General features: G+C 32.7%; 2 protein-coding genes across 4 annotated transcripts in view; both read right to left on the bottom strand.

The window, feature by feature from the left end:
- The window catches only part of LOC112528087 (26S proteasome non-ATPase regulatory subunit 7 homolog A-like), a 6,665-nt gene extending 2,724 nt beyond the window's left edge, over positions 1–3,941 (bottom strand). Inside the window, exons 1-6 of the mRNA XM_025139001.1 lie at positions 3,615–3,941; positions 1,342–1,434; positions 1,149–1,230; positions 577–673; positions 326–401; positions 126–184 (exon numbers count right to left, since the gene is read on the bottom strand). Coding sequence (XP_024994769.1) covers positions 126–184; positions 326–401; positions 577–673; positions 1,149–1,230; positions 1,342–1,434; positions 3,615–3,801 — 594 coding nt within the window. The 5' untranslated portion in view covers positions 3,802–3,941. The remainder of the gene's footprint in view (positions 1–125; positions 185–325; positions 402–576; positions 674–1,148; positions 1,231–1,341; positions 1,435–3,614) is intronic.
- A 5,756-nt stretch (positions 3,942–9,697) lies between these two features.
- LOC112528180 (probable polyamine transporter At1g31830) overlaps positions 9,698–13,680 on the bottom strand; it is an 11,169-nt gene continuing 7,186 nt past the window's right edge. The window contains exons 1-2 of one of the 3 annotated variants that reach the window (XM_025139143.1): positions 12,670–12,739; positions 9,698–11,323 (exon numbers count right to left, since the gene is read on the bottom strand). In XM_025139143.1, coding sequence (XP_024994911.1) covers positions 9,875–11,299 — 1,425 coding nt within the window. In that variant the 5' untranslated portion in view covers positions 11,300–11,323; positions 12,670–12,739 and the 3' untranslated portion in view covers positions 9,698–9,874. Of the gene's footprint in view, positions 11,324–11,694; positions 11,753–12,669; positions 12,740–13,680 lie in introns of those variants that run through there. The other 2 variants (XM_025139144.1, XM_025139142.1) reach the window with 2 other exon arrangements.

The raw sequence follows: 13,680 nt of genomic DNA, 5'->3' as shown, positions 1-13,680 counted from the left end.
CGGTTACCCGCCAAAGCAGGGAATCCCCTCCCCTATGGGTAAAATTTCCATCTCTATCCATAACCCGTCAATCAATGAACCAAAGAGGTACATAATAACCATAAATAGGGGGAGAGGAAGGAAACCTCTGTTGCAAGCGTGCTGACAGTTGTATCCTTCACATCCCTCAGCAAGTGCTCCACTCCTGTAGAAAGAGAATTGCAATATTGCATACATCAAGCAACCAAATGTATGAGGAAAATATGCATCTCAGCATCTCATCCGCTCTTTGGATCAGTAGCAAAGGAGACGGATGCACCAAGTAAAAGAATTCTATTGAGCTTACCAATTTCTTCCACTTCGTGAGCAGCAATTTCTGAGGGTACATGAACAAAAACCTTCTGGCTTTTCTGAGTAGCATTCTGTAAGAGAAGCTAGTAATCGTTTAGTTTCATGTCCAGCCATAGCTTGTGTAACTAAGCAAATCAATCTTTGATAATGGTTCTTTTTCATATGGAGGCAGTCAATAGGTTAATTCTTAATCAAATAGAAATGAAACTGAAGAGCTACAAAAAAAGGACTTCAAATTGATCGTACCTCTTTGACCTCTTCAATAGCATAGTAAGCTTTGGTGGGAATTCCCAATTCCTTTGGCTGGACATCTATTATCACCAATACAGGATTTGGAACGTAGCTGCGGTAACAAGATTCCTCAGTCAAAAAAAAACATATGGTTACAGAATCACAGGGAAATAAACAATCCATATGGAACTCAGATATCATGAACTAGAGACTACCCACATAATTTCACAGTGCAGTACATATGAAACCACCAAAGAAAATTAAATTAGGAACAAGAAGCTGATACACATATATACACACACACAATTGTATGTATATAAGTATGTATATGTACATGTACTATGTATGTACGTATTTTCATGTATTTGCGTCTAAAAAGATAGAAACAAGGAAAAATTCGTTTTAGGAAACTAAACCAATCGGTAAAAAGAATGAGCATGAGGCACATCATTAATGCAAGTTGTGTACATACGAGCATATCCAAAGATAAAAAAGAAATATGACAAAAACAAAATACAGCATTTGTGCAATCATGCCTCCAAGCAGAAAGGAAACAATAAAATTCAGGATAAGATCCCAATGCTTACTCATTAAATAAGCCGTGAATGTCAAGATCATTCTCCCTTAGCTTGGGGCCGGTGCTATACCATCCTACCACATGCTCCTTAGCTGCAACAAACTTTAAATTGTTAGGATTGTTTTGGAACAGAGATACATTCTTGCAGAGGTAGTAAAGCAAGAAGCACTATCACTATTCTTTTTAATAAAACTGAAGATTACCATTGATTCTCTTGAACATGGAGAACATGGCCTCATGATAGTTGTGATCAAGAAACCAAATGCTGGGATCCTTGTCGTCTTCCTCAAAAGGCACTACAAAAGAGTACTAGTCAACTTAGAACAATGTCTGTTTGAACTGGTTTAGTTGTGTAGTTTTTTCTTTTGCTTTTCTTGAATGGAAAATTGGATACCATCACATACATGTCCCAAAGAAGCTTGAACCCCAACCTAAAGGTTGGGGAGATGGAATTGACACCTTTTGTAATTGGGCCAAAAGCCTCTTGGTGGTTTAGTTGTATAGCTGATTAGGGATTAAATACAGTTGACAACTTGTTCATTGTTTTCAAGAGATCTAAATGTTTATTACTTGTGTTTTGCTTGAGGATACAAAAAGATATTCAGTGCTGTTTTACAAAAAAATAATAACTCCTTTGAGATTCAACTGTGCTATCTATGCTTGCAGAATCTTCAAGCAGACAAGTGAATCATACTATTAAACATTCTCCATAGAGCGGTTAGTTCAAAAAATGAAAACAATATCATTGTTTTATTAATAGATATAATAATAATATATAATAGTGGTCCTTTTGTCTAACCTGCGACTTCTTTATGGGTATGAAGCTTAATGCATGTGTCCAGATATTATTCTTTCATCACTAGAACTGAACTTGATTTCTTCTTATATATAAGGGTGTGTTTGGTAGGCAGATGGAACGGCATAGAACTGGACGGGCGAGAGTGAGGTAGGCGGGTGAAAGAATTGTGCAAGGTTTTAGAGTTTTAATTTGACATGGGAGGTTTAGTAATTTACCCATCTTGTCCCATCTCCCTGATTTTCGTTCCACCTATTTGGGTGGGTAGTCCTGACCTGTCACAGCCTTAATGTCGCTCCAAAAGTGGGACAACAAGTTTTTAACCTGTCCTGTCCTACTCTGTCATGTCCCACATACCAACCACACCATAAGGGTATAAAATAAAATCTAGACACCAGGCTGAAGTTAACACAACAGTTAGCCAAATAGTATATCTACCATGCTAATAGATATGCTGAGCGAAGGCGAATTTAGCTCCGCATATGCCTCTTTGTTAAGATCATCACACGAGATACTACTAGCATGTAGATGACAGAAAGTGTACATTAACCCTAAATATAAACATATACAGGTATAGTAAAATGCTCATAAAATGAATAATGCAACGGCTTAATGGCTAGCTTAACCTTATTATATAGTACCCCTGTATGTGCAATTAACGTGTGACCTTAAGAATGGAAGATGCAACTCAATACTAAAAATATAATCTTCTGAATATAGGTTTGGTTTTATCTAGGTTGAACCACCTAGTCCATGCCTAAGTTGTGAATGACATGGTAATTCCATAATTCTATATATTGATAATATCAAATGAGCAAGAAACTCATAAAATTTGAGCCACATGAAACACAGTCTCTACCCAAATGTAGTTTATAAGGTTTCCTATTACTACAATTTTGTTTTGCCTTACATGGTACAGGAGATACGTAATGTGAATCAAGTCATTGCAAGTTCCATTTACTTAATGAAAAAATAATTTGCATGGAGGGCATGAATACGAAAGCAAATGAGAAAATGGATAGCATCTTACTTTCGTGGCCAAATACTACGTTAAACACCAATTACAATTATAAAGCATATCATATCTTAAACCGTATTAGGTTCCATCATCAACAGGTTCTTTCATTCACTTTCTAATATGTTTCTTACATAGGTTTGTTCCATGAGAAGAAGGCAACATGGAAACCCGGCCAGTTTCTTATGTATATCACTCCATCCTCGCAGTACATACCATACTTCTCGAATATAATAAGGATTAAATTGAGTTACATGAGCTCTTGCTACACCATTCGAATTGATTAATCCTCTGAAGTTTGAATCCAGCTCATAACATCTCATTACAGTTCAGTACTTCAATAAGAAAAGAACTAAGCAATAGACTTCTTATTTTCTAAAACTTCCACAATAAATAATCATAACGAGAAACAGAAAAGGATGCCCATTGTTGATAATCGTGTCGTTTATTCCAATCACTTCACCAGATCCGTTCCAACTTATCATATCCTCCCAAGAATCCAGTCTTAAGTTTTTATAATTATCTATCACCACTAACTACTTACGATACATAAACCCTATGCAGGTCTATATCAAGAAGAAGAAAAAGCAACCCCATTATCTAAAATTTAAATAAAAAACAATCAGGCAGATGTTTAGGCAATAAACGAAAGGATCAAAGAAAACCTGCGTAGCTGTTTGTGACGTCGACGGTGCCTTTGAAAGAACTACCAAGGAGAACACCAACGACACGTTTGCGAGTGTCTTTGGCGACTCTATAGTAGTTATCAACGATGCTAAGGAGTACCAAGGGGTGAACGACTACCTTCTCGATCGGCCGTGCTGATAACTGCTGCGATTTTATCACATCCATTATTCGGAATCTTGAGATGAAAATCCTTTCGCTATGATTTGGTGATTTATCTTCAGCAAAATTGAATTGGGAATTTGAAAATTTGAGAAGGGGTTTCGTGCAAAAACCCTTTTCTGTCTTTCGATCTCGCTTTCTACTCAAGAAAGGAATCAGTGGTTCGGTTTTTAGGTTCGAGCCCGGATCAACAACTACAAGTATATACGAAGCGAAGCTATAGAAGCCGTTAGAATGTAAACGACTCGAGTCGGCTCAAAAAATTAATACTAGGCTCGCGTTTGATTGAGCTCGATTAACTTTTCAGTGTAAGGCTCGAGCTTGAGCTCGAGCTTGAATCTTTTTTGAGTTATTGAGCTCGATGCTCGTTTACGGGTTCGACTCGCGATCGATTAACTCGTTTATCGACTTTGAACTCGATTATTTATTATATCTTTATTGAATCATTGATAAATGTATGAGCATTTTTGGCTCGAAAAGGGTATGCTTTAATGGCTCGGTTTGGCTCGACTTGAATAATTGAATCGATTTTTCGAACGAGGCGAGTCGAATATTTGTGTTATAAAGCTCTGCTCGTTAAGTTAAACAAGTTCTATTTTGTATTCGAGATCGACTCGAACTCAAGAATCATTAAGTCCAAGCTCGAATCGTTTACACCCATAGATACAATTAGATTATCAATCGAAGTACTTTTTCTTTACTAAAAATAATTAAATTAAATGTCGATAAATTAACAATGTTTGTATAAAATATATAGGAAGTGTATGTTTGTTAGTAGTTTAATAGAAGGCTCACAGTTTATTCAGTTAATTATATATGACCGTAGTGTTTGGTAGTAACTTAATGATATAGAAAATGGTCTGTTCGGTAAATTTTTAAGGAGTTTTATGCAAAAAGTCAATATTTTTCTAAACTTGTCCTAATTAAAAAAATATGTTTCTTCCATTTACGAAAAACAAAACCTCCAAACAAAGATCTCCTAAATCTATATGGACAAATTAATTTACACAGACAATTTTATCCATACATGACTTAATAAAAAACTAAGGTTTAATTGAATTTAGAGGGATTTGAAATTAAATTTCATTTAAATCTATAATTTAGTTTGAAGAATTCATGTGTTTTAAATCTCGAGATTCATTGAAGTCTCATAAACATAGAATTTCGAAATCTGATCAAGGTGATTGATATTTCATGAGATTTCATAGAATTTATTTGTAATAATATTTCAAAATATACCAGAAATTTTATTTTATGATAATTAATTAATAAAAAAGTAATTTAATTATTTTTTCAATTATTTATATAAATTTTCTATTTAGAAAGAAATTTAATCCTAATTCGATTCTATTCCATATTCTACAAACCAATCATAAGTCATAACGACCCAGCGAGATACATCTCGATTTTAGTGTTTCGTTTTGTTTTTTGTCTCTATTAATATAATACGATTTTATGTCGTTTTGACAAATCAAAAAAAAATTATTATTTCTGAATGAAATATAAACTTGAAAATATTATAAAAATTAGAAAAAACTATATTGATGTTAGTATCAAAYTAACTATTTAAAAGTTCTTATTTTTTGTGTAATTTATTTAATTCAAATTTTTATTATAATTTGATTTAGGTTTAATAAATAAATAATTTATTGTTAGTTTAATAATATATTTTTTTATAAATATAATAATTAAATATTCAATTAAAACTCAATGGTTATCTTAGGGGGTGTTTGGGTAAGCTTTTCAAACTGACTTATTAACTTATTTCAGTTCGGTACCGGAGAWAAGTCATTTTGGAGTGTTTGGGTAAAAAAAAAAAAATTGCTTATACCGGTACCAAACCGGTAATAAGTCGTTTTTGATAAGTCAATCCTCCCTGACTTATCAAAATCAACTTATTAACAATTTACCATTTTAACCCTTACCTTCCTCTCAAGCGACCGACTGTGAAATCGAACCAGAGAAACCAGAGAAATCGAACCAGAGAACTTTTTTTTGATAATTTGTGAAATCGAACCAGAGAAACCAGAGAAATCGAGGTCTGTCCATCTCACCAAAGCCTCTGTGAAGCCTGTGAAATCGAATCGAATGTCATCTTGGAGACGGATGTCGTCTTGGAGACGGAAATCGGTGCCAAGAAACTCGCCGATGCAGAGGTTCTCGGGGAGAAACCACTCACAGGAGATCGCGATGATAGGAATCTGGAGAAAATAGGGTTGGAGTGATGAGGATGGAGAGGAATCTGGAGAAAATAGGGTTGGAGTGAATCTGGAGAAAATAGGGTTTGGAGTGAGGATGGAGACGATGAACAGGAGGTTGATTGGAGGACCTTTTGGTAATTTTACATCTATAAGCCAAATTTGCCAAACACTAAAAACCAACTTATCAACTTATAGCTTTTTGGTACCTTTATAAGCTAATCCAAACACTTTTTACAAAACTCCAGTTTGATACCACATAAGTTAATAAGCACTTTTACAAAAAAACATAAGTTGTTTTAAATAAGCAATCCCAAACACCCCCTTAATTACATTTGATAATGTTTATATCTATATTATATTATAAAACATTCGACAAAAACTCTTAAAAACCATTTTTTATGCATGAAGTACTGTATATTGATGCATATTACTTAAAATTCAAGATTACAAGTAAATTATACATAAGTATAACTTATTAAAGCTCCATGTTTGAATTCGTATAACTAACTGCGGATAAAMATAATCAAATAGAGGATAAACATCTCATTTTAAAATATAAAAAATCTAAAATATAATTAGGATAATTATCGAGTTTTAACAAAATAATTAGTTATTATCTTCATAAGAAAATTATATTACTAAACCAAATATAAATTATTTCGTTTTGAACCTAAATTAAATTATAAAAAATTTGAATTAAAAAATTACACAAATAATAAGAATTTTAAATAGTTAATTTGATATTATTATCGATATATTTTTGTCAAAATTTTATGATATCTTCAAGTTTATATTTTATTCAAAAATAAAAAATCATCGCTTTTTCAAAATCATATAAGATCATGCTATAACATCGACTGAGATAAAAAATAAAATAAAATATTAAAATCAAGATGTATCTCGCTGCATTGCGCGAGTACCCTTCTAGTTCAAAATAAGATGTTTATTTAGTGTTTGATTATTTTTATTTGCAGTTAGTTACATGAATTCAAAAATAAAGTTTTTGACAAGTTATACTTATGTACAATTAGGGTGCGTTTGGTACACTGGACAGGGACAGGACAGAACATGACAGGGATCCATGTCTCATATTTGGCATGAATTTTATGTGGAACAGACAGGAACAAAGTGGAACATGGTGGAACAAGGTGGAACAGACTTATATTTTACCAATATAACCTCAAAATAAAACTTAATTATTTTCTAAAACATCAAATAGGTCTCTCTTTTACATTTTATTTATTCTTTAAATTTTATTTATTGTATTTTATGTTTCTTAAACTTTCATTTTACTGTTCTCAAAATATTATTTTTATATGGTTTCTATATTTTTATTAATTTATGTAATTCATTATATATTAATAATAATAAAAAATGCAGAAAAGAGATAAAAATAAAAATAAAAAACCACATAAACTTTTTATTTGGTATCATTTTAATTGTTTTGACGAAAACTTCAAATGATATATTTTGTTATAAAAAATAATTATTCTATTATAATTACATAAATTGTTTTCTTGATTTTATCATCGTCAAACGTATTGTGTAAGGTTCACGCATGCAATTTGTTGTTTTCGATGAGTTTTGTATGTTTTCCCTTGATCAGAGTAGTAAATATTCGATTTTGATCTTACAGGAGTGATTGTACAGGTGATAGGTGAATTTTTTTGTTTTATGGAATCCAAGTTTTGTGAATGTGATGATACTATATGGGATCACTAGCCAAATTGTTTTCTTGATACTTATATTTTATTTACTATTTGATATTTAATCTATTTCAATTGATTGTGCGCTTGTTGGTAGTAGTTTTTTCTTCTTAGCATGGAATACATATAAATTTGCTTCGATAATGGATTCTTGATGCTTATATTATATTTACCTTTTTCATATATCATTAGTTGATTATGAAATTATGTATTTTTGCAAATATATTTTTGCAAGTAATATTGGTTTGATGTAAGTTATACTTTGCACACCGTATTTGTTAACATTTCTATTGATTATTTAGTTAAAAAAACACTAAACAACTCACTGAGGGTAAAGTGGTCATTTTAACCACTTTTGTCCAGTCATGTGATGTCTTACCAAATGTTGAACAACTGTCATATTCTGTCATGTTTCTTCCTGTTTTGTCTGCATACCAAACGCACCCTTACTTGTAATCTTAAATTTTAAATAATATGCATCAATAAATAACAATTTATGCAAGAAAATGGTTTTTAATTTTTTTTTTGTCAAATATATATTATATTATAAAACATTTGACAAAAACTCTTAAAAACTATTTTTTTTATGCATGAAGTACCGTATATTGATGCATATTACTTAAAATTCAAGATTACAAGTAAATTATACACAAATATAACTTATTAAAGCTCCATATTTGAATTCGTGTAACTAACTACGGATAAACATAATCAAATAAAGGATAAGCATCTCATTTTAAAATATAATTAGGATAATTATCAAATTCTAACAAAATAATTAATTATTATCGTTATAAGAAAATTAGATTATTAAACCAGATATAAATTACTTCATTATTGAAACTAAATTAAATTATAATAAAAAAATTGAATTAAAAATTACACAAAACATGAGGATTTTAAATAGTTAATTTGATACTAATATCGATATATTTTTGTCAAATTTTTATGATATCTTCAAATTTATATTTCATTAAAAAGTAAAAACATCGTCGCTTTTTCAAAATCACATTAGACCATATTATAACATCGACTGAAATAAAGAATAATATAAAATATTAAAATCAAGATGTATCTCGCTGCATTACGTGAGTACTCTTCTAGTGTTTTATAATACAGTATAGATATACCTGTACCAATCAACGATAAAAACTTAACCAACTATTTTATAAGATAGTATAAATTAAATAGTTTTATATAATACAAGAAAGAAAAATGCAATATGGTTGTTAGATTGATATTTTAATCTCCAAACGAAGAATATCTTTTAATTATATTTATCAATTTTGATTTTGCAAAACATTTTTGAAAGGAGAGACAGTTGTACTGATCAGTGTCGATTTCGTTCGCCCTGATCCAAACTTCTATATGAGTCGGGCTTTAATCGGTCCTAAAAGTAGCGTTTGGTACACTTGGACCGGAGTAAGAGAGCAGGATTGGATAGGACGAGACTTATGTATCGGACAAAACTAGACAAGTTGGCTCCAAAAATTATTTGATGATTTTATATATTATATAATGGTTAAAGTTAACACAAATGAAGTAAATAATTTAATTTATAAATATTTTTACGTAAAAGTTATTTGATGACATTGGTGGACGATGGTGAATGTGAGGACGAGAAGACGGTGAATAGTGGTAGTGGTGGCGACAGTGGTGGAGGAGGTAGTTGTTGCCAATGTGGTGGAAATGGTAGAGGCAGAGGTGGCGGTGGCGATCGGTGGCCGATGGTGGTTGTGAAAGACGTAAAGATGGTGGAGAGTGGTGGCGATGGCAATTGACAATGGTGGAGGAGGTGTTGTAGTGGAAGAGAAGGTGGCTGATGGTGGTGGAAGAGGTTGTTGTATACCGCGTTACGAATTTTTCAGCCATCTCTACTTGTAGATTTGGCATCAAAAGTCAAAACCACCACCTCTCTCCTTGAGGAATCTTCATTTTGAAGCTAACCCTCTTGTTTTCTTCCTAATGAAACTGATATTAGTCGAGACCGAGATGGAAATCACCGAAACCAATCATATAATTTAAAAAGCGTTTTTGTAACAAAGAAAAATCCCGTTGAGACTAACGAAAAAAAAAAAAAGTAAAAATCAGCCACCTATGACACTATATCACGCTGAGCACACCCAAATCAAACGTTGGCGGTCACGCCAAGATACGATCGCCTTGATGCTACTAATAAACTAAAGATTCATTATGCTCATGAGCATTATAAAGGTCGGGTAGATCAGCACTGGTCGAGAACTTGATCCATCTTTTCTTCTCGACGTGCTTTAGAAACGGATGCAACACTAGCCCAATAACTATAGCAATAACGCTAACGATCATCACCTTAAGCGAAGAAAGAGCCAACACGACACAGATCAAGATTGTTGGAGGAACACACAAAAGAACCGATCCAACTGTGCCCACCGGTATCTTGTACGGCCTAGATGCAGCTGGATACTTCATTCTTAACCTTACAAAAGCTATGAACTCCAAAATCATCCCGAAACAGTACAAGAAGTTTTCTGCCGCCACGATTTCTTGAAAACTTAGCCACGAAAGCAAGATCACACCAGAAGCCGAGAACAAGATCCCGATTGAYGGAGTWCCATAACGRGAYCTYTTKGCGAAAAACTCMGGAAGCATRCCYCTTTCCGCCATWCCAAGAAGYTGAAAMGAGTCGCTACTCATTTCWGTRACRAACATTCCCATGTTYGACATGGCWGCRCCCGCCTGGATCCACCATCTCAACCATACACCGCCCACGATTTTAGCCACATCCGAGAAATACCCATCGGTCCATAGATCACGATGGAGGGGTACAGCACCAGTGCCCATGAGAAGAGGGAAAAAGTAGCCAAAAACAACTAGGATCAAGGCATATAACAAGGCTTTTGGGAGAGTTTTCTTTGGATTATCGACCTCCCCGGCAAGTGTACTTATTGAGTCCCAATAATTAAGGTTCCAAAAGAGTGTGTTTAAGTATAAGTTCCAATCAACCACATGTAAATCCACCACTAACCATCTTGCAGGCTCTATCCTAGGAATTGAAATAAGACCCATGATTACAAAAGGAACCAAAGAAAACACCCCTAATAGAACAGCAACCCACCCTACAATTGTCAAGCCTCTAAAGTTCATGTATGTGAGGGCAATAGTCAAGGCTAATACTGCTAAAACTCGCGGATAACCATCGGCTAATGCTGGAATTCCTGATTTCAAATAATCAAGAAACAAAACTGGATACAGGGCATTGTCTATAACCCCACTAAGCCATTTCATCCAGCCTTGTTGAAACCCCCAATAAGGTCCTAAAGCAGATGACACCCAAACAACATAACCACCATCTTCAGGGAACATTGTACCCATTTCAGCAGTTATTAGAGCTTCAGGTACACTCCAAATAAATGGGAACACCAAGAACCCTATAAGGGCTAAAAGAGGTCCAGCAGCCTGAACACTATCCTCAACACCAAAAGGTCCTCCAGAAACCTCATAGAAAATGAGAAAAATGAGGGGTATAATTGAGACTCTTTTCATCTTGTTATTAGAGACAGCTGTAGGAGAAGGAGCTTCATTAATCCCAACATATTCAACATCATTATGTTGTCCCATTGCAGTAGCTGTGTTCTTCAATTTCTACATAAAGTAACAAAAATCATACAAATCAATTGACAGATTCCTAGCATATAATATAAACAGAAACAAGAAAGTCAATGGCTGTGTTCATTTCTGAAGCCCTTTAAACCCATAAGTTTTGAAATAGAAAAATCGTTATCAAGTCTCTTCAAGCCTTTAAATCAAGATTCCAAGAAAAGTTAGGAAATTCACATCAATGTTAAATTCAAAAAAATACACTATTTTCCAAGAAAATAGAGCAATCAATTTAACAAAATAAACATGGGTATGTTCCTGAAGCAACCAAAATGCAAATCAAGATTAAGAGATTTGGACGAACTAAAGCTACCGACATCCCCAGATTGATTAATCAAACATTAAAGAAGTATTACCAATATAAACAGTTGCAGTTTTTGAATCAGTTGTAGCAACAACAAGAGTGTAGAGAGGATTTATTTACGAACCACGAGATACTGGAGATTCTCTTCATGGTTTTGGAGGTAGGTTGATCGGAGTAATTTTGCGAGTGAGAAGGGGAAAAGGGAAAGGGCATTAAGTGCGTGTCGAATAAAGAGAGCACGTGGCCATGAAGTTAAAATAAATAATTACAAAGTGCGATTAAAACAAAATTAATGGGTTGTTATTGAAAAAGTTTAAGGGACGGTAGATAAAAAAATCACGAGGTCCTACAAGTAACCAGTTGCGTAAATTTGATAACAAAAAACTAATAATATATATATATATAAGTTATAAATTGTGTTCTTACCATTAAATCGTAATTCGTAAACCTTGAATGGATTGGTTTCTTGTAAAAGCTAAAATAAATAAAACTACAGGGTCCAAAGCAGACAATAATCAGAAGTTGTAACCTCAACCCAATCTATTTCCCTTTCTTCTTGACCCAATCGCACAGAGCACCTTGAACGTGCTTTTCTTGCTATTTTTGTGTCATTTTCTGATCTTTTTCATAGGGCTATTTATATTAAATCATTGATAAACTTCATTCTAACATTTTGGTATCAAAATCATTAAGAAATGAACTCGAATTATCATTCTATATCAGAGTTGCGATCTCTGTATTGACTTACTTGATGAAATTACACAGAAAGATGCAGGTATATACAAGCGAAGCTAAGCTAAGAAAACCGATTAACGACTCTCGAACAGACTAATTAACAACTCTAACCATAAAGGCTAAAGACTAATTTACCCTTGATCTAATATTCTAAGAACTAGGGTTTTGTGGTTAACCACACAAACTTCGAAATTAATCACCCTAAAGCTACTATGTAACAGATTCGAGTATGCCATTATGTTATTAATTTTTAACCGAACGCAATCTTCAAAGAATGGTTTGAGGATCATACCTCAAACGAAGCTTTAAACCATGTTCACAAGTTCTCCCTTTCCTCGTGAATCTCTCTTTGATTTTCCTCCATTCCTACCGAATTTGCTAGTTTCAATCGTACTAGTGAAGACAACATTTATGTGGAGGAATTTGAGAGAGCTTTATGTAGCCACGTATCCCTCATGAGCAACACGTGTGTAAAATTGTTCCAGTTTCTTTTTTAATTTACAAACAGGGTCCCCAGACTTTGGGATATGACACACTAACTTAAATCTAAGTTTCTGACCCAAAATTTTTTTTATTCCAGGTGAGTCTAAAAAAAGTCAATAAATTTTAGTCTTTACAATAATTAAATTTTTATATAATTTTTTGGAAAAAATAAAGTTTTTAAATATTTTAAAATATGTTAAATAATTTCTTAGATTTTCTAAAACCTATCATATACATTCTTATTATTTATAAAACTGGTTAATGTAATAAAATAATGAAAAAAAAAAACTAAAAAAACTCATTATACTTTCATATTTTGAACGACTAAATTCGTAAATATTTTTTGAACCAAAAAAGTATTTACATTTATAATATGAAAATAAATATACCAAAAAAATACTTACATATAAAAAAAAAAACATTTTATTTTATATGAGTCTAAATGAACTTTAAGTCCGTGTCGTTTCCAAATCATTCCAGAGAACGCCATGAACACATATGCATAAAAGGATGTATCAATACAAACAAAAATACCTATTAGTAAGTTTCTGAAAATATCCCTCTCCTCTTACTTTAACATTTTAATTTTGGGGTTTTCTAACCCCACCCCCTCCTACACTCTTCTCCCTATATTTTCTATACCTCCTCCTATATATTATTTTTCAGTTTTAACCTTTTGATATTTTCAGTTTTGACTCTTCAACTTTTATAATATTTTGTTATTATATTTTTTATGTTTTTAATTTTTAATATAGATTATAATTATATAAATTAATTAACTTTATATTATTATTAATTAATAAAGTATTAATATTCTTTT

Source organism: Cynara cardunculus, assembly GCF_001531365.2.
Source record: "Cynara cardunculus var. scolymus isolate 2C chromosome LG 15, CcrdV1, whole genome shotgun sequence".
NCBI lineage: Eukaryota > Viridiplantae > Streptophyta > Magnoliopsida > Asterales > Asteraceae > Cynara > Cynara cardunculus.
Note: the sequence above shows the minus strand (reverse complement) of the source record. Positions and strands in the feature narration are given on the sequence as shown.